General features: G+C 41.7%; 1 protein-coding gene across 2 annotated transcripts in view; it reads left to right on the top strand.

The window, feature by feature from the left end:
* Nucleotides 1-23024, top strand: part of MOB3B (MOB kinase activator 3B) — a 245470-nt gene extending 222446 nt beyond the window's left edge. For both annotated transcript variants that reach the window (XM_060199670.1, XM_060199669.1), the window contains exon 4: nt 21632-23024. In XM_060199670.1, coding sequence (XP_060055653.1) covers nt 21632-21661 — 30 coding nt within the window. In that variant the 3' untranslated portion in view covers nt 21662-23024. The remainder of the gene's footprint in view (nt 1-21631) is intronic.
* Nucleotides 23025-23248: the final 224 nt, after the last annotated feature.

The following is a 23248-nucleotide window of genomic DNA, read 5'->3' as shown; positions in this document are numbered from 1 at the left end:
GAATGTAGGAAAGCCTTACATGTTGAAATATAACAATATATCTTCTCATAGCATTGCCCTATCCCATCATAAGAGTGTGAAGACAGGCAGTCCCTATTCTAGGGGTGTGTGTGCTCATTTGTATGACTTTAGTAATACCTCTACTAAGGAACTTCAATCATTTATTTTCATTTTTATTTGATTTTATTGCCTCCAGAGTTATTGCTGTGACAGTGCCTGTACTATAACTCCACTGCTTCTGGAGGTGATTTCTTTCCCTTTTGTTGCCATTGTTGTTTATCATTGTTGTTGTTATTGTTGTTGGGTAGGACAGAAATATTGACAGAGGACAGGAAGACAGAAGGGGAGAGAAAGACACCTACAGACCTACTTCACCACTTGTGAAGTGACCCCCCTGCAGGTGGGGAGCCAAGGGGGGACCTTTTTTTTTTCTCCAAGTTTATTGCTGGGGCTCAGTGCTTGCATTACGAATCCACTTCTCCTGATGGCCATCTTTTTTCCATTGTTTTTGTTGCTTACTATTATTGTTGTTACTGTTATTGTTGTTGTGAGAGGGGGAGAGAAAGATAGACATATGCAGATCTGCCTCACCGCTTTTGAAGTGACACCCCTGCAGGTGGGGAGCAGGGGCTTTAACTGGGATCCTTAGACCAGTCATTGCGCTCTGCACTATGTGCACTTAGCCCAGTGTTCTACTGCCTGCCCCAGGAAATATTTTTTTCCCCAGGAAATATTTTCATTGCAAAGGTCAGATATATAAGCCACCAACAAAACCATAATGTAGTATTTATCTATATTAAATCCATGATGTTAATACTAATACATCCCTATTACATTGTTACTGGAGGGCCCAACATAGACTCACACACCTGACTCGCAGTTAAAACACTCTACCACCAGTACAAGGAATAGAGGCAATATTTATTTAGAATTGACCAGAATGAGAACAGGAGATGGGGCCAGGAGGTGGTACACTGGGTTAAGTGCATATAGTATGAATATAGTAGAAGTTTAAGGATCCGAGTAAGGATTCCAGTTCAAGCCTCCAGGGACACCTCACAAGTGGTGAAGCAGGTCTGCAGGTGTCTTTCTCTCTCCTTTTCTTTTTTACTCTCCACTCTCAATTTCTCTGTCTCTTATCCAAAAAAAATTGAAAAAATGATCACAAGAGCAGTGGATTCCTAGTGGCAAAGTCCCAGAGATAACCCTGGAGGCAGAGAGAGAGAGAGAGAGAGAGAGAGAGAGAGAGAGAGAGAGACAGAAGACTCTCAAATCCATCCTACCTGGGAAACCAAAGACTAATAGAGTCAGGAAATGAGATGGAAATGTTTCACAGAGGGAATTCCTACTTCATGTTACCTAACCAGTTGGTGTGTGAATAGATTTTAATAGCCAAAACAATAAATAACTTGCATATTGTTAACTCTGGAGAGAGAGAGAGAGAGAGAGAGAGAACGAGAGAGAGAGAAAGGGAGAGTGCAGACTTCTTTCCTAGACTTCCTTGAATAGGCCTTGTCATCTTACCACCAGATCATGGTTCAAGTCCCTGTTTGTCATATTCTCCTAAGTCCTTCTCATCACACAATTTTCAGCTTACTCATCCCTTCCTCAGAGACAACTTCCCTGTACTCCACCATCTTAGGTCTCTGCTATTTCTGGAATATTTTCACCCTAAAGAGCACCATCAAGATAGAAACCTCCATGTCAGAAATGGTAATCACCCCCTCCCACCATTTTTTTTTAATTCCTTAGAAGTGAGTCACTAAATCCAGCCCACACTTATGATGAGGCAAGGGAAATTAAATGCTAGAAGATCATCAAAGAGTTTTTTTTTTTTTTAACATTTTAAATCACTACAGAAATCAGAATTTTTTAACTGGTGATGTGTGTCTTTCTCGCCTTGGGCCCCTCCTCTCCTTTCTCATCTCCCAGTCAGGTCTGTCAACACCCCCAAAATACACACTGCTCCAGAAATTACCTGCCTCAGTAAAAACTACCATTACTTCATTTTTTAAAAATATATTTTATTTATTTTGGCTAGAGACAGAAGTTGAGAGGGAAGGAAGCGATAGAGCTAGAAGGGGTGGGGGGTACAACACTGCTTAATCACTTATGAAGCTCTCCACCTGCAGGTGGGGTCTGGGAGCTTGAACCTGGGTCCTTATGCACTTTAAGGTGGGCATTCAACAGGTACACCATAACCCAACCCCTGCCATTATTTCTGTGTGGCCACTTCTTATCTTCTTCCAAGTCTCATGTTCCTTGAAGATGACAATCTGGAGGGCACACTTGATTCACTGTATATGTTACCATGCACAAGGACCCAGGTTCAAGTCCCTGTCCCCCCTCCCTTACCCTGCAGAAGGAAAGCTTTTACAAGTGGTGAAGCAGTGCTGCAAGTGTCTTTCTGTCTTTCTCTCCCTCCCTATCATCCTTTCCCTTTAATTTTTCTCTGTCCTATCAAATAAAATGAATAAAGTTTAAAAATTAAAAAAAAAGAAAGATGACATTCTAAGACTATGGAGGTAGCATACTGGTTATGCAAAAAAAACTTGTGTCTGAGGCACCAGTGGTCCCAGGTTCAATCCCCAGTACCACCATAAGCCAGAGCAGAGCAATGCTCTAGTAAAAAAAAAAAAAAGAAAAGAAGAGAAAAAGAAAGCTATAAAGTAGGGGACATTCTATCTCCACACCTTGATTAGGTATGCCACTGCCCGGCTCCCCCATCTCCATATCTTTACCTCCTTTTTTCCTTTTCCCTGCTTTGTTTTTTTTACCCAGCCACCAGGGTTATCACTGGAGCCCTCACTATGAATCCACTGCTCCCAGCAGCCATATTTTCTCTTTTAATTTCATAAGACAGAGAGAAATTGAGAGGAGAGAAGGAGATAGAGAAGGGGAGAGAAAGAGAGAGAGAGAAAAAACCAGCTGTAGTACTGCTTCACTGCTTATGAAGCTTCCCTTCTGCAGGTGGGGACCAAGGGGGTTGAACCCAGATCCTTGCACATAGTAATGTGTGTGCTTAACTGAGCATCCCACCCTTCGGAGGATGAAACATTCTCTACCATTGTTGATCCAAGTTGAGGGCAAGGTCCTATGGGGCCCACAAAGGGGTCTATTGTGTTGTTTCTGATAGAAATGACCAGTAACAATGGAGAGAGGGATTTATTCGAGGTTTAGGCCGATCGTGCTGTTTGGGAATCTCAGGACTCCCTGAGTAGGGCCCCAGCTAATGGGGTAGCCTGAGCAAGACTAAAGAGCCATTATTAAAGTATGCCAGTCTCTTGCCCTTATTCAGCTTTTACAGTCCTTACTTTGATAAGGTTAGTTTGAGAGTGGGTGAGAGAACTGTAATAGGAAGTAGGTGAGGAGGGTATGTAAGTCTAAGTAGACACTATTTCATTATGAACTTTATACTGACTCACTACAGACTATTGTGTACTTTTGCTTTCAGGTATATATTTTGCCCTAATTTATGGATACATGTGAACATATGCCCTGTCTCGTGGGACCTGGTCTATATCTAGGTTGTTCCCAGGTTTTAGCTATTATGAATTGTGCTGCTATGAACATAGGTGTACACATATCTTTTTGGTTAGGTGTTATGGAGTCCTTGGGGTATATCCCTAGGAGAGGAATTACTGGGTCATATGCCATGGCCGATGCCCCGCTATGTTCCACCTCTGGGGAGCCAGAGACGACCCAAACTGCCCCTGCGGCTACAGACAGACTATGACCCACATAGTCAACGACTGCCACCTCTCCAGATTCAAAGGAGGTCTCAGAACTTTACATCAGGCTCAACCTGACGCTGTTAACTGGCTACGGAAGAAGGGCAAACGCTAGAAGAAGAATGGAAGGTCCATGCCTAGCCTTGTGAGAGTTCTCCAGACTTCTCTCCACAGAGGTTGGACCATTTTACAACCCTGCTAGCAGTGCAGAAGGGTTCCTCTGTCCCCCACAGCCTCTCCAGCCTTTATTGCTGCTGTCCTTTTTGATGTATGCCATTCTCACAAGGGTGAGGTGGTATCTCAGTGTTGTCTTTATTTGCATTTCTCTGACAATCAGTGTCCTGAAGCAATTTTTTATGTGTTTGTTAGCCTTTTGGATCTCTTCTGTAGTGAATGTTTTGTTTATATCCTCTGCCCATTTTTGGATGGGGTCATTTACTTTTTTGTTGTTAAGTTTGCTGAGTTCTCTGTATATTTTGGTTATTAGTCTCTTGTCTGATGTGTGGCATGTGAAGATCTTCTCCCATTCTGTGAGGGGTCTCTTTGTTTGTGTGATAGATCTTTTTTAGGGTTCTCTTATTTTCAATGTTGTTTATTTCCACTCTAGTTTTAGTGATTTCAATCTTTCTAATTGCTATAAAGTTCCTTTGTTCCTCTTCTAAGTCTTTAAAGCATCAAGTCATCTACTTGAACTTTTTCTTGTTCTCTAATGTGTGTTTTATGGCTATGAGTTTCCCTCTAAGTTCTGCTTTAGCTGTGACCCAAATATTTTGGTAATCTGTGTCTTCATTTTCATTTGATTCTAGGAACATTTGAATTTCTTGCTTGAGTTCCTCTCTGACCCAGTGGTTGTTAAGCACTGTGTTATTGAGTTTCCAAATTTTGTGACTTTTATTAATTTTTCGTTTGTTGTTAAGCATTAGCTTTATTCCACTGTGGTCTGAGAAGTTGCTTGGAATGATATAATAGGCACCATGCAGCTCCAGCAAGTGATTTCAGTAGGCATCTAAGAGATCCAGAGATTTCAAATAAAAGGAAACTGCAGTTCCAGCATATATGCTGAGCTCTCCAGATGGTGGCAACTGATTAGTTCCTCTATTTGATGTTTAAATCAATAGCAATTTGCCCGGAGGTCATCATTTTGCACTCCTGCCTTCAATAAGGCCTATGGAGGACAGAAAAGGGTCAGGCCAATTTCAGTATGAAAACACATTCACAGTATATGGACCTCAGAGTATTGTTTCTTAATAGTCATTATCTTATTATTATTAATTAACATTTTACTTATTTTATATTCATGAGAGAGATACAGAGAGAAACATCACTGCTCAGCTCTGGTTTATGGATCTAACCTGGGGGATCTCAAAGCCTAGGGCATGAAAGTCTTTTGCCTATTATGCTGTCTCCCCAGCCCTAGAGTATTGTTGTAGAGCCTTTAGTTATTGAGAAAACTTAGGATTTCCAGTCATGTGAAATGAAGCAGTGTGTGTGTGCCTGTGTTGCCTGTGTGCTAGTTTGATTATGGGGTTTGGATGAAGCTGACAAGACAGTGGTCATTTGATTGAGTTGATGTCAACTTCACACCAAGCTGCTCTGTGCTCTATCACCAGAGCTGCCTGCAGTGACTATATTGCTGCAGGCACCAAGAGACACAGACCACATCTGTTCCTTTGTCATTGACTTCACTTGACACTACCAGTGCCATCACCAGTTGGCATTTATACCGTTGACCCTGTCACTGCCAGGCCCAGGTTCTAAGCAGCTGTTGTTATTGTATATTCTTATTCCAAACTGGAATCTTCAGAAACTCTGCCATACACCCACCTCTGCTGTGGGCAACTGGCAGGAAAGGACTAGAGTGTTCACAGCACACACTCAATGGATTTTTATCTCATTAATCTTTGAAAAACATTGGCCAGTCGGCAGGAGTCAAGTAAGATATTTGGCCACATCCAACACATGCTGGTTTTAGTTTTTACGATTTAATGATTGAAGAGGAAGACTTTTCATTAAGGTTGGCACTCCTGCCTATTCACACTTCAATTCCTTTTAATATAAGGTTTCTATTGTGGTTTTCTTTTCTTGGAGCTCGCTCTTTGCCTGACAGTTACAACTGTCTTTGTATGTAAACCACAGAAGAATCTATTAGGTGTTCACTGGGTGTGGTTTTTTCCTTGGATGTCATTGGTGTGAGTTATAAGAGGTTCTCAGACATATTTTCTCTTTATCTTGGTTTCTGCTGCTAGTGCATGGGTACTCAGCAGTTTGCACTAGCACAGAAATTAAAGAACAGAATTCTTATAAATCTTTGTTTCTTAGATTGATGACAGTAACAGTGGGAATTTAACTAGTTGGACATGGCTGTGTTTTTGAAAACGCAAACATGGTAAAATATACATATGAGGTGGGGGAGTGGGCAGTGGCTCACAGAGTTGAGTTCACACATTACCATACAGAAGGACTTGGGTTTCAAGCACCCGCTCTCCACTTTCAGAAAGAACACTTCATGAATAATGAAGCAAGTCCGCAGGTGTCTTTCTATCTCCCTCTTTATTTCCCCCCTCCATTCTTAATTTCTCTTAATATCAAAGAAAATGCAAAGAAAGAAAAAATAAGGAGAAAAATGACCACTTGGAGCTGTAGATTCATAGTGCTGGCACACATGCACATACGAACAAAAATTCATGTGTGCGCACACACACACATTTTTTTTCTGTTAATTTTTTTTTTAATTGCCACCAGGGTTATCCCTGGGGCTTGGTGCCTACATTATGAATTCACCACTCCTGACAGCCATTTTTTCTTTCTCTTTTTTTCTTCTTTTCTTTATTTGATTGGAGAGAGAAAATTTTGAGAGGGAAGGGAGAGATAGAGAGGGAAAGAGACAGAGAAACACCTGCAGTACTTTCTTTACCACTTGTGAAGCTTCCCTCCTGCAGGTGGGGTGCAGGGACTTAATCATGTCAGTGGGGTTCATATAAGATTATCTTAACGGAAGCTTTGGAAAAATTTTTTTTTTCAAAATTGATACATATGGGATTGTTTAAAAGTAAAGTAGAATACACATTAAAAAAAAAAAATTACCAGAGCAGGGAGATGGCAGTAGCAGTTCAACAAACTTTTTCATGCCTGAGGCATCAGGGGTCCCAAGTTCAACGGGACCCTGACACAACCATAAACAGAGCTGAATAGTGTTTTGGTAAAATAAACAAACCCAGGAGATAGTTCACCTAGTATTATGCACTCTGCCATATGCAAAGACCTGGCCTTGATCTCCCAGCCACCACAACTGGAGGCACCATACAAGATGTTCTAAGAACAGTGGAACAATGCTGTAGTGTCTCTCATGCTCTCTGTGTTTCTCATCCTCTATCTGAAAAAAAGAAAAGAAAAGAGAAAAATAAAAATGAGAGTCCATTGAAAGGAATAGAATTGTGCCATAATAAAGCCCCAGTGAGGCTCTGGCGGGGGCTGGGGGGGAGTCCAGCTTAATTATTTAGGTGTACAGTTCAGTGGTACTAGGTACACACTTAATACTGTAAAACCAATTGCCATTATCTACTTTAGTATTCTTTTCATTTTGATATGTATTTTTTTGTTTTTACTTTTGTTTTTTAATTTTCATGAGTGAGCCAAGTCTGTAGAATGTACAGCTGAGATCAGAAAAGAGAACAAAATGTATGCAAAGGAAAAGCATATCTGCTTTCCATTATTTTCAATTAAGACAGTGCTGCTACCAACTATCAGTACATTAGATCAGTTCCCTCTTTTATTCACAGCAAAACACAGCATGACAGCAGTAGCACATAATGACTTGCACCACTAAAGAGTCTAGAATTAAGCTTCATAATAAAATATTGGAACAAATGAGGAAAGTGCCAAACAAACAAAAATTACTTCAGCCCTACAGAGCACATTCCTTTTATGGAGAATTCAAACTGTTTTCATGATTCATTAATTGGAAATCTGAGGATATGAAAAGGGTTTACGTAATAGGCATAGAAGTTTATTTCTAAGAGGTACAAGTACATTCTTTTCCCCAATGATGTAAAATCACTCCTCTCTGGAGATAGGAAAAATACAACCAGATTATTTTCTGACTGATTTTGGAATGGCAACTTGGAACCCATTAGCAGCTACATGGGCGTTTACATCAAGTCAGAGTAGTCATGGAATCAGGATGGTGCAGATCAGAGCCACTAAACTTTTATTGAAAAGGTTCAGATGCTAAATGTTTTAGCTTGTGGACCATGAATGGTCTCTGTCAAAACTACTCAACTGAGCAGATGAAATGGGAAAGCAGCCGTTAAGGATGCATCAACAAATACATCCGGGGCCAGGTGGTGGCACACCTAGTTGAGTACACATGTTACAATGCATCAGGAGCCAGGTTCAAGCACCCAGTCCCTACCTGCAGGAGGAAAGCTTTGCAAATGGTGAAGCAGTGCTGCCGTTGTTCCTCTTTCTCCTGCTCTCTCTTTCCCTTTCCTCTTAATTTCTCTCTGTCTCCATCAAATAAATAAGTAAATATTTTTAAATGTACCCTGGCATAGCTGTTCCAGTATAACTTATAGACTGGAAATTTGAAATCCTAGCAATAGATCTTACTTTATTAAAATGAAAATTCAGTTTGTTTCATATCTGTTCACTCCATGGACATAATATTTTGTCCCTGCCAAAGGAATGAAACTTCTAAGACAAAAGAAGAAAAAGAAATAAAGGAAGAAAGAAAGAGAGAGGAAGGAAGGAAGGAAGGAAGGAAGGAAGGAAGGAAGGAAGGAAGGAAAGAACTTCCTAATTATAGGCTCACTAAGGAAGAAAATCCTTTGTCTGTTTTCATCAGATACACAATCAAGGTCTTATTAGGAGATGGTAAACTCTGTCCTGTGGTGAACTCAGCAAGGCTGAATGACTTCTGTGGAATTCTTTATTTTCCCTGGGGAGATAAATTCTTCTAGGGACCCGTGCCCTGAAAGTTTAGAATATACCCAAAAGGACACATCAGGTTTCTTCAGTGTTTCTTAAGTGTCATTGAAAGCTAAGCCCATCAAGCTTCTCTCAGAATAAATAAAACTGATAAAATAATCCTGACCTCTATCCTATACCTCTCTACTTCATCACCTAGTGCCTTTCCCTCTCCTCCCCCCTCCCATCCCCTGCCGTGACAGAAGCAAAAGGGAGGATTCTTCACACAGTCTTCAAAGAGCTGAGCAGCCCAACAAGTAGGCACTGGGCTGTGCTACAATCTGCTACAGCCCTCAAAGAGGCTATGTGCTTTCAGTCATCCTTTGCTCATCCCAAAACAAGAGACATATGAAGCATCTGCCAGAAACCAATCCAGCTGTGCTAAAAAATGCACGGTGTGGGGAACAGACCCCCAGACTGTTAGAGCTGAGTGGGCTGTAGACAGGCTATAGCGGAGATAGACAGGCGGAAATGGAAGTAGGTGGAAGAGCAGCTGATAATCAGGGCTGCACCTTCATGGGTTATGGGTCCTATCATTTGGAGCAGAGATCCTGAAATGGTCAGGAAATGATGGTGCACCTATGAGAAGATGGATGGACATATAAAAGCAGATCAGGAAGCCCAAAGATGCAGATTGGGGGACCTGTGAGCTCAAGTGAGATCCTAGAAATGCAGCAGTGAAAAAAACATTTAGATTGAGGATCTTGTTCTCTTGATGCATAGCATGGCCGCCTGCCAAGTGTCCAAAACCTATCTCCTGTGGTTGAATGAGTGAACTGTCAAAATGTGCAGCTCTGCCTTTTATAAAACCCAGTGTAACTCAAGAGGCTGTATATGTTTGTCGACTCAAGAAGAGAAAAGTAGATTCTTGTCTTGGTATAAATATTCTCTGTGGGTGGCCAGTCTGTCTATTTCTCTTTCCACACATATATGTACATGGCTTTGGGGGTATACATATATGTGCACATGTTTACCCAGACACATATACACACACAAATCCACTGGGGGACATCCTCTGTGTCATTAATGCAGGCTGCTGTTTAGGAATAGAATTAACAAAATAAATATTGTCCTTTCCTGTTTAGGGAGATCTAGTCAGCTATGTTTCTATTTTTATTTCTTTTGGCTTCTTTGCCATCCACATTCCTAAAAGAAAGCAGAAAGAACATTTTTTAATTCCTGTGTTCTAGTTGGATCCCATGCATACTTTGAGTTGGGAGAATTATTTTTAATGTTGTAGTCTGGCTGCCCTTCCTAACTTACAAGAATTCAGACTGGGATGCTGGAAAGGAAAGCTTGCAACCCAGCTCATAGGCTTCCTATGATTGGTTCTTCTAGCCAAGTCTTTATTCCTGTGGGATTTCCCTTATGTTAGCTTTGGATGTCTGCTGACTCAAAGCACATGCAGATATGAATGGAAAGCTACTCAGGATGATGCCTTTGGGTGGATAGAGCAGACTAGTTTTCAAGTTTCAAACAAGAACACCCTAATTGCTAGCTTTGTGATTTTAACCAATATCCTTAATCTCAATTCCCTCACTTGTGATATAAGCATATAGCCATGTAGCACATAAGATTGCAGGAAGGACTAAATGAAATAATGTAAAGCATTAAGCATAATACCTGACATATAGCAAAAAAAGTATAGGAAGTAACATACTGCCATCTTAGGAACACAACCTGCTTGTTAATTAAGGCTCAAGATCACTGCCCTGCCTGTCTCTTGATTACCGTCTCCGACACCTACTTCAAAAAAAAATAATTTGTTTTTCTTTTTTTTCTTTCTTTTTAAAAATTTTTTATTGGATAGAGACAGCCAGAAATCGAGAGAGGGAAAGAGACAGAGAGACACCTGCAGCCCTTTTCCCCTGCAGGTGGAGACCAGGGGCTTGAACACGATTCCTTGTGCACTGTAATGTGAGCACTTAACCAGGTGAGCCTGGCCCCCTGAAAATAATTTGTTTTTCAAAGAATTACTTGGGTCTAGAATATGAGCTCATTGGGTAGGGTACATGTCTCGCCATTGTATGTGACCCAGATTTGAGCCCTGGCATCTGACGAGGATAATACCACAGCACTGGGGGGAATCTGCCTCTCTGCCGCTCTGTCTGGGTGAAATAAAGCAAAATTCAGGCCCTGGGGTAGTGAAAGCAAGCTACACACACACGCGCGCGTGCACACAGATACACACACACACACACACACACAGGCACACACATGCACGCACACACTCACACACACATACACACCTACCTTAGGGCTCAAGGTGGATCTTTGCCCATCGCACATGCTCTTTACCTGCTCAGTTTGATCCTCTGAACAGAAGCTTCCTGACCAGAAACCAGACACTCAGACCTACCAGAAAAGAAGTGTCTATTCCTTGTTTCAAAGACCCTGAGGGTGGGGGTGAGGTTCTCAACACCTTGAGAGAGCAGAGTGTGACACAGATTCTACTAAGGCTCCAGACACTGCATACCAGTATGGGAGCCTGCTCTGTTTGGCCCACTTCACCCAACCCACCTGGGTTCGTGCTCCTGGAGCTACCGTATGGCCCAGATGAAGGAGGACCCATCGTCCCTCTCATTTGTCTGGCCCTGCCTTGGTGACTAAAAAGAAGGGCTTCTTCGAGTCATGTCCCAGGAACCCTATCCTTGGAATTACCTTGGAATAAACTAGGAAGCTGGGGTGGGAGAGCCCTTCCCCTAGAATTATCAAGGTGTTTGGAAAAAAGCCAGTGTTATTTCCTCTGATCCATGTAGTTTGGGGATTCTAGAAAGTGAAAGGAGCAGCAGCACACAGCACTGAGGGGAGAGCTCAGCTCATCTGGACAGCTGTGGCCCTGGGACATAGAGCCCTGGTCTGGGGGTCAGGTGGGAACTGCCTCACCATCTGTCCAAAGTTCCAGCTTTCCCAGTGGATGGACTGGAGCCTGGGTGGGAGTATTTTGTATTTGATTGTTTCTCTTTCCCTTTTCTTCTTTAGACTTAATGAAAGTTTCTTTGCAACTGCAATTATGTCTGAGGGAAAGTTAGCAGCCAGGCCACATTTTTAGCAACCAGCTCTGGGTTCCATTGGGGTCCTCATTCTTTTTACTCCAGTTCTGATCCTGCTCCCTTTCTCTACACCTATCTCCCATCTAGGTGACATTTAACCCTTACAGACAAGTAAGAAAGGTGTGGAAGGATGAACAGAAGTGTTCTAGGCAGGGGGAGGAGGTGGGGTTCTCCATGCCGAAGAAAAAAGTGCAGAAAGACACAGTAAGAAATTGTGTGCAAGGGAAGCAGACCCAGGAATTCTTAATCACTTTAAATTGCTGAAACTTTGTCTAGTGTGACTTGGAGTTGAGTGGAAACAAGTTTTGTGCCTTTTCTTCAGCATCACCTTTCCAGCAGATTATAAAGTTCCTTTTTTGACCTTGAGTCTTAGGTACATGTTGGAATTCCAAGGCAGTGGGGTAGCCCTGGAAATCCAGGCCTTTCCGACTGAAAGGATTCTGGAGACAACAGCCGGTTTTTATTCCTGCTTTCAAATACCTGAGCATAATACCACTTCCTCTTCTGGTCCTAACGCCCCTAAAGCTACAGAAACCCATTTCTGGAATTCTTCTGACATCATGTGGACATGTTTCTCATAGCGTAATGATGCTAAAAGAAACCCTTGACCATATCTATAGTAAAAAAAAAAAAAAAAAAAAAGCTAAATATTCCAGTATTGGGTTGCCAACTTCCTTTTCTCCGGGAATATTGCCGGTTCCTAAAGGACTTCGTTTTGTTACCAGTGGATTAGATCTTCAGATAAGGAAATAACAAAATATCTTCTTGACTGCCAGCCAGAAACAAGACTTGAGGAATATGGGTAATGCTAGGAGCTCAGAGCCCAGGATAGATTAGAGTGCGATTCTGATGATATCTTGGCCTACACCTCAGCACAACATTTTGGAGGAGTGAAGACTCATGATCCACAGAAATTTTCAAGATTATCAACATTCTCAGTCCACACTTTTAGAGGGAGGGAAGTGAGGAGAAGCTACTAACAGACTAAATATAAGATACTATTATTTGGAAGTTTAGAAGTCTCTAGTTGTGGTTTTGTGGATAAGGGAGTTAGTATATTGTTAGAATTATTCTTTGTTTTTAGTTGTTTTGTTGATGTCTTACTGTGCCTACTCATAAATTAAACTTTTTAGAATAGACATGTGTATAGGAAAATCATAATATATATATGGTCCATTTCTATCAGCAGGCTTAGGCATCCACTCAGGGTCTTGGAATATATCCCCTATGGATACTGTAGGACTATTTTATAGCTCATCTCTACAAGAGTAATCTCCTGCTAGATCCAGGAAAGAAAGAAACTATCACAGAATAACATGAAAAATGTACTCCTGGCACTAAGGGAAATCAGAGGAGGAGCAACCAATACTTCTTAGGAGTATGGCAGAGAGAATAGAGCTCTGTTCAAGAGCTTAAAGGATGTTGCAGTTGAAAGAAAGGTATTCTGGGAAGAGATGAGCAAATGAAAACATGTTAGCATGGTACACAGTGGTTTGTACAACAGTCTCTCATGCCGTTAGGCTCTGGGGACCCCAATATCTGACACCAGCATTAGCCAGAGTTGAGCAGTGTTCTATTAATAGACAAAAAAAAAAAAACATGCATGTAAGAATTAATGTGAGTTCCCTGGAAGGAAGTGATAAGGTATAAGGCTGAATGGTTGAAGAGTTCAAATCAAGGAAACCATTGGTAGGGTTGAAAGTTAGTTTGAAAGCTAGGGAGAGTGAAAGCCATGAACAAAATTCAGATTGAAAGATATTTTTTTAGCTGAAACAGACTAAGTCAACTCTAAGAAATTCTGGTTTATACAAATTGCTTCTCTCATATCAACAGAATGTATAAGTCCATAGGCCAAGGAGTCTGGCATTTCTAGCTGTCACATATTAAGGGGGAATCACTTTTCTCTCAGTCTGAGTCATATTCCTAAAAATGAAGTTGTTGGACTGGAAAATATCCATGTTTCCGTATAGATTTGAGTCAGCTTTGATTCTGGGATTGTCACTGGGATTTTTGTTTTGTGGTTTTAGCTTTGTTTTGTATTTCCTAGTGGTACTGTTTGAAAATGTTGATTTGCTAGTATGATGGCTGGCACCCAGGAGACATCACTTTTAAGATATTTATTTATTTATGAGGAAGATAGGAGGAGGGAGGGAGAGAAAGAACCAGACATCACTCTGATATATGTGCTGCTGGGGATCGAACTCAGGACCTCATGCCTCAGAGTCCAATGCTTTAGCCACTGCGCCACTCCATTTCTATTTTTATTTCATGGAGAAAATTCAATTACTGAAATGTGTGGTGGAATATTGTAATAAGCTAAGACTCAGTTGTAGTCTTAGCTGGGTCAATTACTTGTGGTACTTACAAGAAGTCATTTTACTTTTCTCTGAGTCACATTTTCCCTGCCCTGCACTACTATTTGTAAAGATAGGTAAGCTAGGAGGTCGGGTGGTGGGTGGTACACTTGGTTAAACACTCACATTACCTTGCTCAAGCACTCTGGTTTGAACCCTCCTTCCCCACCTTTTGGAGGCAGGGTGGGGAAATGCTTTGAGAGCAGTGAAGCAGGACTCCAGGTTCTCTCTCTCTCTCTCTCTCTTACTCCCTCCCTCTCTATCTCCCCCCCCACTCTCAACTTCTTTTTTTTATATTTATTTATTCCATTTGGTTGCCCTTGTTTTTTATTGTTGTAGTTATTATTGTTGTTCTTATTGATGTAGTCATTGTTAGATAGGACAGAGAGAAATGGAGAGAGGAGGGGAAGGCAGAAAGGGGGAGAATCGCCTGTGAAGCGATTCCCTGCAGGTGGGGAGCCGGGGGCTAGAACCAGGATCCTTATGCTGGTCCTTGCACTTTTGCACCACGTGCACTTAACCCGCTGCGCTACAACCCAACTCCCAACTTCTGTCTTATCCAATAAAATAGAAAGAAGAAGGGAGAAAAACAGTTGCTGGGAACAGTGGATTTGTAGTGCTGGCACTAAGCCCCAGACAAAACACTGGTGACAAATTAATTAATTAACAAATAAATGTAAGTAAGCTATTTTTAGTAAGAGTGATATATATATGTAAGAGCTAGCTCTTAGAGTTCTTGCAAGTTTGTTTCTATATATATATATATGTATTTATATATATATATTTATATATATATTTATATATATTTAACTCTGCTTATATATATATATATATTTAACTCTGCTTTTGACAACTAGTAGCTATTTTCTTCCCATTTTTTAAATATTTATAAATTCAAGTTGGTCATGTTTATATTTTTTTTAAAAACTTATTTTAACAACTAGTTTAAGGTGTTCAGATCTGAAGAGGTTGAGTATCTTATGCAAAAGAGAGACTGCACTCATCCACCACCACCTTCCACATAGAATCCAAGCAAATATCATTTTAATGTTCTGTTTTGTGGCTTTAAAAAAAAATCTTCATTTATTTATTGGATATAGACAGCCAGAAATCAAGAGAGAGGGAGAGAGACAGGGAGACACCTTCAGCAAAGCTTTCCAAACCCTGCAGGTGGGGACTGGGGGATAGAACCCAGTCCTTACGCACTGTAGCATATGCGCACCGTCGCCTGTTTTTCTTTTCTTTTCTTTTCTTTTTTCTTTTCTTCTCTTCTCTTCTCTTCTCTTCTCTTCTCTTCTCTTTCCTTCCTCCCTCCCTCCTTTCCTTCCTTCCTTCCTTCCTTCCTTCCTTCCTTCCTTCCTTCCAGCACAGTTCTGAAGTTCTTCTCAGATGCAGGCAAAAAAATAAAATGAATTCTAGTGCTGGAAGAAATTGATGAAATGTATGTGCAAGGAGGGAGAAATCAAGATAGGAACTAATTAACTCTTCAAGGGGGCTGAAAATTGGATGTTGAAGGATGTCAAAATTTGCCAGGCATAGAAGAGCACAAAACATTGCCCACAACAACAAGGGCAACAAAAGGGAAAATAAATAAGTAAATTAAAAAAAAAAAAAAAAACATTGCCCAGGAGAAGCAGTGTGTGAGAAACTGTGAAACTCCAACAGACCAGAAACTTGTTAAGAGACCTGGGCAAAATCTAGTTTGCCTGACAGGTGTGGTGAGTGGGTGGGAGTTCAGCAAAGGGTAAGCAGAATGGAGGTGGGGGTGGCTTCAGTGAGCAGCTTTGTTTACCTGGTTCAAAGGATGGAATTTGTTGTGTTGACAGTGGGGGGACATGGGACTTAACAGAGTCAGTTACTGCAAGTGAGACCCAAACCTGCTTTTACTGTTTTGGAGGCTTTGTCTTGTTTTGTTTTCACCAGAACACTGCTTATCTCTGATTTATTTGTAGATGTGCTGAGGATTTAACCTGGAATTTTGCAGTATGAAATTCAAATGTATGAAATTTATTTACATAACCACTATGGTATCTTCCCCACTCCTGCTTCTATTCTTAAGGGTAGGGTTTTTTTTAAAAAAAAAAAAAAAACAACCTTTCATCTACTAGTATAATTTAGTCCTTATGAACATTTCTCAGAAAATTTTCCTCATCTCTGAAGAGGTATCATTTGGAGTTCCTTAATCAACTCCTTAATATAAGTTGTATTCAAATAAATGACTTTTGCAGGGTGGAAGAGACAGCTTAATGATTATGCAAAAGACTTAAAATGCCTGAGACACCAGAGGTCTCAGGTTCAGTCCCCTAAACTACCGTAAGCCTGAGCTGAGCAGTGCTCTGACTAAATATATAACATATGTCTTGCAGATTAAAGAGCAACCTGTGTAGAAATTATCTAGACCACTTTTTCTGAAGAAGGAATATGTTTAGCCCAGCTACATGGTTGCAGGAGAGCACTGATGAGGAGGAAAGCTATAAAACCCAACATTGGTCTCCCCCACGACCTCTTCAGAACCATGTTTCTTAACCAGCTCGTTGGCACCACCCAGTGGGAAAGTTGTAGACTACAGCTTTGATTGCCTTGCCTGAGAGCTTTTGAAAGGTTGAACCAACCAACTGGACCTTCCTCCAAGCTCCTATTTCAACCATTTGTTTTTCCTTATACAAATGTTGAGGCCTAATAGCAAACAGCTTTTCTGCTGCATTTTGAGGCTGTGTGGTGTGAGAAGGAAAGGAACTGTCCTGGCTTTTCACAGATTAACTCAGTGGTTTTGAATAAATCACATATCCATTCTAGCTGCTTTTTTGCCTTTTTTTTTTATGTCTTTATTGGAGAATTAATGTTTTACATTCAACAGTAAATACAATAGTTTGTACATGCATAACATTCCCCAGTTTCCCACATAACAGTACAACCCCCACTAGGTCCTCTGTCATCCTTCTTGGACCTGTATTCTCCCCACAACCCCACCCCCCACCCCAGAGTCTTTTACTTTGGTGCTATACGCCAATTCCATTTCAGGTTCTACTTGTGTTTTTTTTTTTTCTTTCTGATCTTGTTTTTCAACTTCTGCCTGAGAGTGAGATCATCCCATATTCATCCTTCTGTTTCTGACTTAATTCACTCAACATGAATTTTTCAAGGTCCACCCAAGATCAGCTGAAAATAGTGAAGTCACCATTTTTTACAGCTGAGTAGTATTCCATTGTGTATATAGACCACAACTTGCTCAGCCACTCATCTGTTATTGGACACCTGGGTTGCTTCCAGGTTTTGGCTATTACAAATTGTGCTGCTAAGAACATATGTGTACACAGATCTTTTTGGATTTGTTGGGTTCTTTAGGATATATCCCCAGGAGAGGAATTGCAGGAGCATAAGGTAGGTCCATTTCTAGCCTTCTGAGAGTTCTCCAGACTCTTCTCCACAGAGGTTGGACCAATTTACATTCCCACTAGCAGTGTAGGAGGGTTCCTTTGACCACACACCCTCTCTAGCATTTGCTGCTGTTACCTTTTCTGATGTATGCCATTCTCACAGGAGTGAAGTGGTATCTCATTGTTGTCTTTATTTGCATTTCTCTGACAATCAGAGACTTGGAGCATTTTTCATGTGTTTCTCAGCCTTTTGGATCTCTTCTGTGGTGAATATTCTGTCTATGTCCTCCCCCCATTTTTGGATGGGGTTATTTGTTGTCTTGTTGTTGAGTTTGGCAAGCTCTTTATATATGTTGGTTATTAAACTCTTGTCTGATGTATGGTATGTAAAGATCTTCTCCCATTCTGTGAGGGGGTCTCTTGGTTTGGGTAGTGGTTTCTTTTGCTGTGAAGAAGCTTTTTAATTTGATTTAGTCCCATAGGTTTATACTTGTCTCTTTTTTTATAAATTTTTTGAATGTTTTATTTATTTTCCCTTTTGTTGCCCTTGTCTTTTTATTGTTGTTGTAGTTATTATTGTTGTTGTTATTGATGTAGTTGTTGTATAGGACAGAGAGAAATGGAGAGAGGAGGGGAAGACAAAGGCGGGGAGAAAGATAGACACCTGCAGACCTACTTCACCACTTGTAAGGTGACTCCCCTGCAGGTGGGGAGCCAGGTCTCCAACCAGGATGCTTCTGCCGGTCCTTGCGCTTTGCGCCACATGCGCTTAACCCACTGTGTTACTGCCCAACTCCTTCTTTTGTCTTTTTTTAAGCGCTCATATTTCTAGCATCCATCATCTTTCATGTCATAATTGTTTTTAATAGTATTTATCCACTGCACCTGAAATTCAAATTGGGTAAAAGATAAAAATACGGTAGTCGGGCGGTGGCGCAGTAGGTTAAGCGCACGTGGCACAAAGCGCAGGGACCGGCATAGGGATCCCGGTTCGAGCCCCCGGCTCCCCACCTGCAGGGGAGTCGCTTCACGGGCGGTGAAGCAGGTCTGCAGGTGTCTATCTTTCTCTCCCCTCTCTCTCTGTCTTCCCCTCCTCTCTCCATTTCTCTCTGTCCTATCCAACAACAAAGCAACGTCAACAATGGCAATGATTACCGCAACGAGGCTGCAACAACTAGGGCAACAAAAAGGGGGGGAAATGGCCTCCAGGAGCGGTGGATTCATGGTGCAGGCACCGAGCCCAGCAATAAGCCTGGAGGAAAAAAAAAAAAGATAAAAATACCTCTGCTAGTTGGAAGAGATGGTATCCTTCAAAGGAGCGCATGAATAGGGAGCGATAACAAAGGCAGCTGTAGAGCTAATGTGAGTGAGGTGGCTCTAGTGGGCTCCCTGATGTACCTTCCTCAAGATATTTGCTTTTTTTTTTTTTTTATTACATTTTACCTTGTGATCTCTTTCTCCCCAGTAGATCATTGCCCTCCCCCCATGAACAGCAAACCTTGACCTCTGATACATAGTACAAATTATAAGCATAAATGCATAGCATAACAACTTTGGGTTGATGACGGAATATATATCCAACAGTGGTTCCAAATCCCTCTTGTCTCATGATGTCTTAGTCATCAGAATGTGCTAGTGTTTCATACGGACATAAGCTTCACACAGCTCATGTTAACCATGTCTCTTGATATCATCCTTTTCCCATGTTGCATTTTTCATCATGACTCCTAAGCATACAAAAGCTACTGGTAATGTTGCCAGTAAGAGTCCACATTGAGTGATCTGACCTGGAGGAAAAAGAAGAAGAAGGAGAAAGGAGGAGAAGAAGAAGATTAAAATTGACTAAGGACTTTGAAAGTAGAAAACCAGCAATGACCATTGCTCATCAGGCAGGCGTATACCCTACTCTACTGTTGTTGAGGTGGTCTGGTGTCGGGCTGCACCGCGGAGAAGAGAGCGGACGTCCAGAGCAAAGGGGTACACAGATCTTTATTATAGGATGGGGGGGGGAGGTTTGGTTCAGACCACGTGGAGCCAGCCAGCAATGGCCGACCGCAGGGGGAGAGCAGGGAGCGAGACCTCAGAGAGGGAGAGCCGAGAGCCCAGAGAGAGCGAGGGGAGGGGTGAGGGGGCTTTTTATTGGGCGACAACCAGGGGTGACGTGTAGGGCCAGGATTGGTTGAAAGGGGGCACTCTAGGATTTAGCGAGGCATAGAAAAACCTGGGGGTGGAGACTGCATCAGAATAAGTCCTCAGCAACACTCTACCATAGCTACAATCTTAAATGAAAACAAATGAGGAAAGCCATTTAAGGATCTGCTTCAATGAGAGTTACCACACTAATGAAATTCTAGAATGGCCTATTATCCTATACATGGAAATTTCTCATGACCTGGATCGTTTCACAGAGTGATGAAAGTTACAATAATATTTGTTGAATGTGCCCCTGTCATTAAACAGCATGTCATGAAAAATGGTCATTTTATTTTTCAGTGTATGTATTCATAGGTAATTGCATGTACTTAATACTATAGAGGTGCAAAAGTGTCTATATGCTGCCATGTATGTTCCAGTCTGTCTGTCTTTTTTTTTTTTTTTGCCTCCAGGGTTATTGTTGGGGCTGGCTCAGTGCCTGCACCATGAATCCATTGCTCCTGGAAGCTATTTTTTCCCCTTTTGTTGCCCTAGTTGTTTTATTGTTGTTATTATTATTGTTGTCATTGCTGTCATTGTTGGATAGGACAGAGAGAAATGGAGAGAGGAGGGGAAGACAGAGGGGGAGAGAAAGATAGACACCTGCAGACCTGCTTCACCACTTGTGAAGCGACCCCTCTGCCGGTAGGGGGCCGGGGGCTCAAACCAGGATCCCTAAGTCAACTTTGTGCCAACTGCACTTAACCCAATGTGCTACCTACCACCTGAACCCTCGTTTTTCTTTCTTTAATTCTTTTTTATGCAACACTGGAGGATGAACTCAGGACTGCAAGTATGTGCCACACTTTTGAGGACCTCTGGGTTCAACTTTTTATTATTATTCGCATTGAGCATGGGAGGAGAGATACTTCAGCACCACGTCACCATACATGGAGCTCACCTGGTGGCATTCTCATGGTGCCTGAGTGGTGCTGGGGCTCAAACTTAGGGCCCCACAAATAATAAGATGCCTCCTTGACTACATAATATAGCTCCTGGCCCTACTGTATTTTACCTTTAACCTACACAATGGTGTAGGTTTCTCATAAAGCTTCTGAATATCCAGGAATTCACCTTCTCAAGCTGATTTTGCTTAGATGTGTCTTATTTTATAGGTGAGGTAAGCCAGGGGTGGTGTGTGAAAGACATAGAGGCTGAAATTTTCTCTGCAACAGGTGGAACTTGGAAGCAGCTCACTCGTCTAATTAAAATAACATTATTAAACATGTCTTCCTAAGGCTGTATGGTACCAGCCTTAGGAGAGGAAAACAGAGGCACTGCTCCATGCCAGCCATAACTCTAGAGGTGGGAAAAACAAGATGAATGCACATGTAGTGATTCAATGAGTATTTTTCCAGACACTTAGTTCATAATATAGACAGATATGCTTATACATTGTCTATACAAATGCAGGTGTTTGAACCAGCTAATTGCTTACAAGAATCAGGTAGAAGCACTATTAACTAAATCAATGAAAACACAATAACCACTTAAGGCAATTTAAAAAGAGAGAAAGTTCTCTACCTTAAGAAAAATAACAATCTGAATCCAATTATGCTATTAATTGGTAAGTGACATCAAGTGGCTCTTATTGGAGACAATCGGGCAGGGTGGGGACTGTGAAAGCGAAGAGGACAGCCACACGTCAACTCCAGCAGCTCAGTGGTTCCAGATCTTGAAATTCTTCAGAAATAAAACAAACAGCCGGGGGTGGTGGGGTGGGGTTTGTCCTGTTAACCAAGTTTTTAAACACTGCTTTGATGAAGGAAAACAACAACAACAACAACAAAAACACAACACCCAGATGAAATGTCCAAACACTGAGCCTTAGCCATAGGCCACATTTGCAACATCTTATGTGAAGGCTCCAGAAGACTTAAGGCTATTTTCAGAAGTCTTACACAAGGCACTGCTCTGAGTAGATTTTCCCTAACAGTCCTTCTCCCTTTGCTTTCCAGAAAGAGATGACAAGCAGGATGTGTCACTAACATCCATCTTGCCCTTCAGAAGAGAAAAGCTGTTTCTTCCTGGAGTCCCAAGCAGACAGGAGGGAGACCTCCCTGGCTGAAACGGTGTGCCTCCTCTCAGGAAAAGGTGGAGACCCAAGGTGACTCCTAAGACATTCCCCCACTCACTCTGTGTGCTCTTAACCCTCTGAGCGCTGCTAGCCACCGCCCCTTGGGCCTGACTGACCCCAGCGCAAGAGAAGGACTGCCCAAGACCTCTTGGCTCAGGAGAAACCTTGGCACACTTCTGCCAGGGACCTGCAGCCTAAGTTTTACTGGAATTCAGGTTTTAAGACTGAGATGCTTATCTGTCTTGTCAGCTGACCGACTTTTCTGTAATGTAATGTTCTGAGTACCGAGTGAATTTTGAAACTCTGGTTGTGCAGCAAGATTTTCTCAAACAAGCCTTCTTTTTAGCTTGCCGAAAGCTCTCACCCTGATCCCTTGATCTAAATTCATGCAGGGCGGCAGAGTCTGAGATCCCAAGACCTCACCTGGTAGCATCAGTACAATTTCCATGATCAGCAGTTTGATCAGGGACTGTTCCCCAGGATAGTTAAGTCTCTGATGCCAGAAAGATCTGCATAACTTAACTTCTTTAACTCCAAGGAAGATAGTGGTTGTATATTTAAGGCTAGCCCTACCCATTTACCTTGAACTCAATGTGTTTTTCATAGCCATCTTCACTCCTGTCTCTTCCGTTCAAGATATGCTTTCCCAGAAAAAGAAATGACCAAGAATGATCATCAGAAGCCCAGAGCCAGATTAGTGCAGTGTTTGTTCTGTGTTAAGGGGTGGGGAGTGTTGACTGGCTGCATAAGTCATGTCAGTGAAAAAGCAACAGCGCAGTTGGCTATTTAGTGCACATAGCTCAAAGCCAAGTCCATTGACTTGTAACCTTCCCAGCTGGCCTTCTGAGCTCTGAATCCAGCCAATGTTTTCTTGCTTCTCTTCTACTCTCTTCCCTCCTTTACCATGTTATATTATGGTACAAAATGAACTTCTACCCCTGTGATTGTGCCACAGTTGCCAAGGTAACAGTGGAACTGAAGCTGCCTTCCTTCTTCCTTCTGTCCCGATTTTTCTATTTGGTAGACAGAATATCACATTCTGTGCCACATCCTGCCTTTTGAAATCAAGTGAATTGTCATTAAAAGAATAAATAAAGTTGCCTTTTCTGATTTACAAAACTGGTGGTCATGAATGCCTGTGACTAGTGGATAATAATAATACAACCAGTGATCATTTGAATTTGACAGAATAGTAGTTGGTGGAGGGAAATAAATAAGAATGTATTAGTGCATTGTAATCTAGTACTGATTAAAATAAAACTAAACAACCCTGATTTTTGTTTTATTATATGTTAATGTGCTAAAGCCCTTTATAGCTGCCATGAGAGCCTAGAAAGCATGAAATCTTTGTTCAAACTGAAAAAGGGTCTGTCTGGGCATAGTGGCATTCTGTGGTGATCTGACCCAGCAGCCAACCCTTGCTTTGCATTTTTGTAAGAGTTGTCTCATGGAATTCAGATGCTGCTACCTCTTTCCATACTGTCGTGCTATTGTCCAC

Source organism: Erinaceus europaeus, chromosome 10 (genome assembly GCF_950295315.1).
Source record: "Erinaceus europaeus chromosome 10, mEriEur2.1, whole genome shotgun sequence".
Classification (NCBI taxonomy): domain Eukaryota; kingdom Metazoa; phylum Chordata; class Mammalia; order Eulipotyphla; family Erinaceidae; genus Erinaceus; species Erinaceus europaeus.
This window is presented reverse-complemented; position numbering and strand designations above follow the sequence as displayed.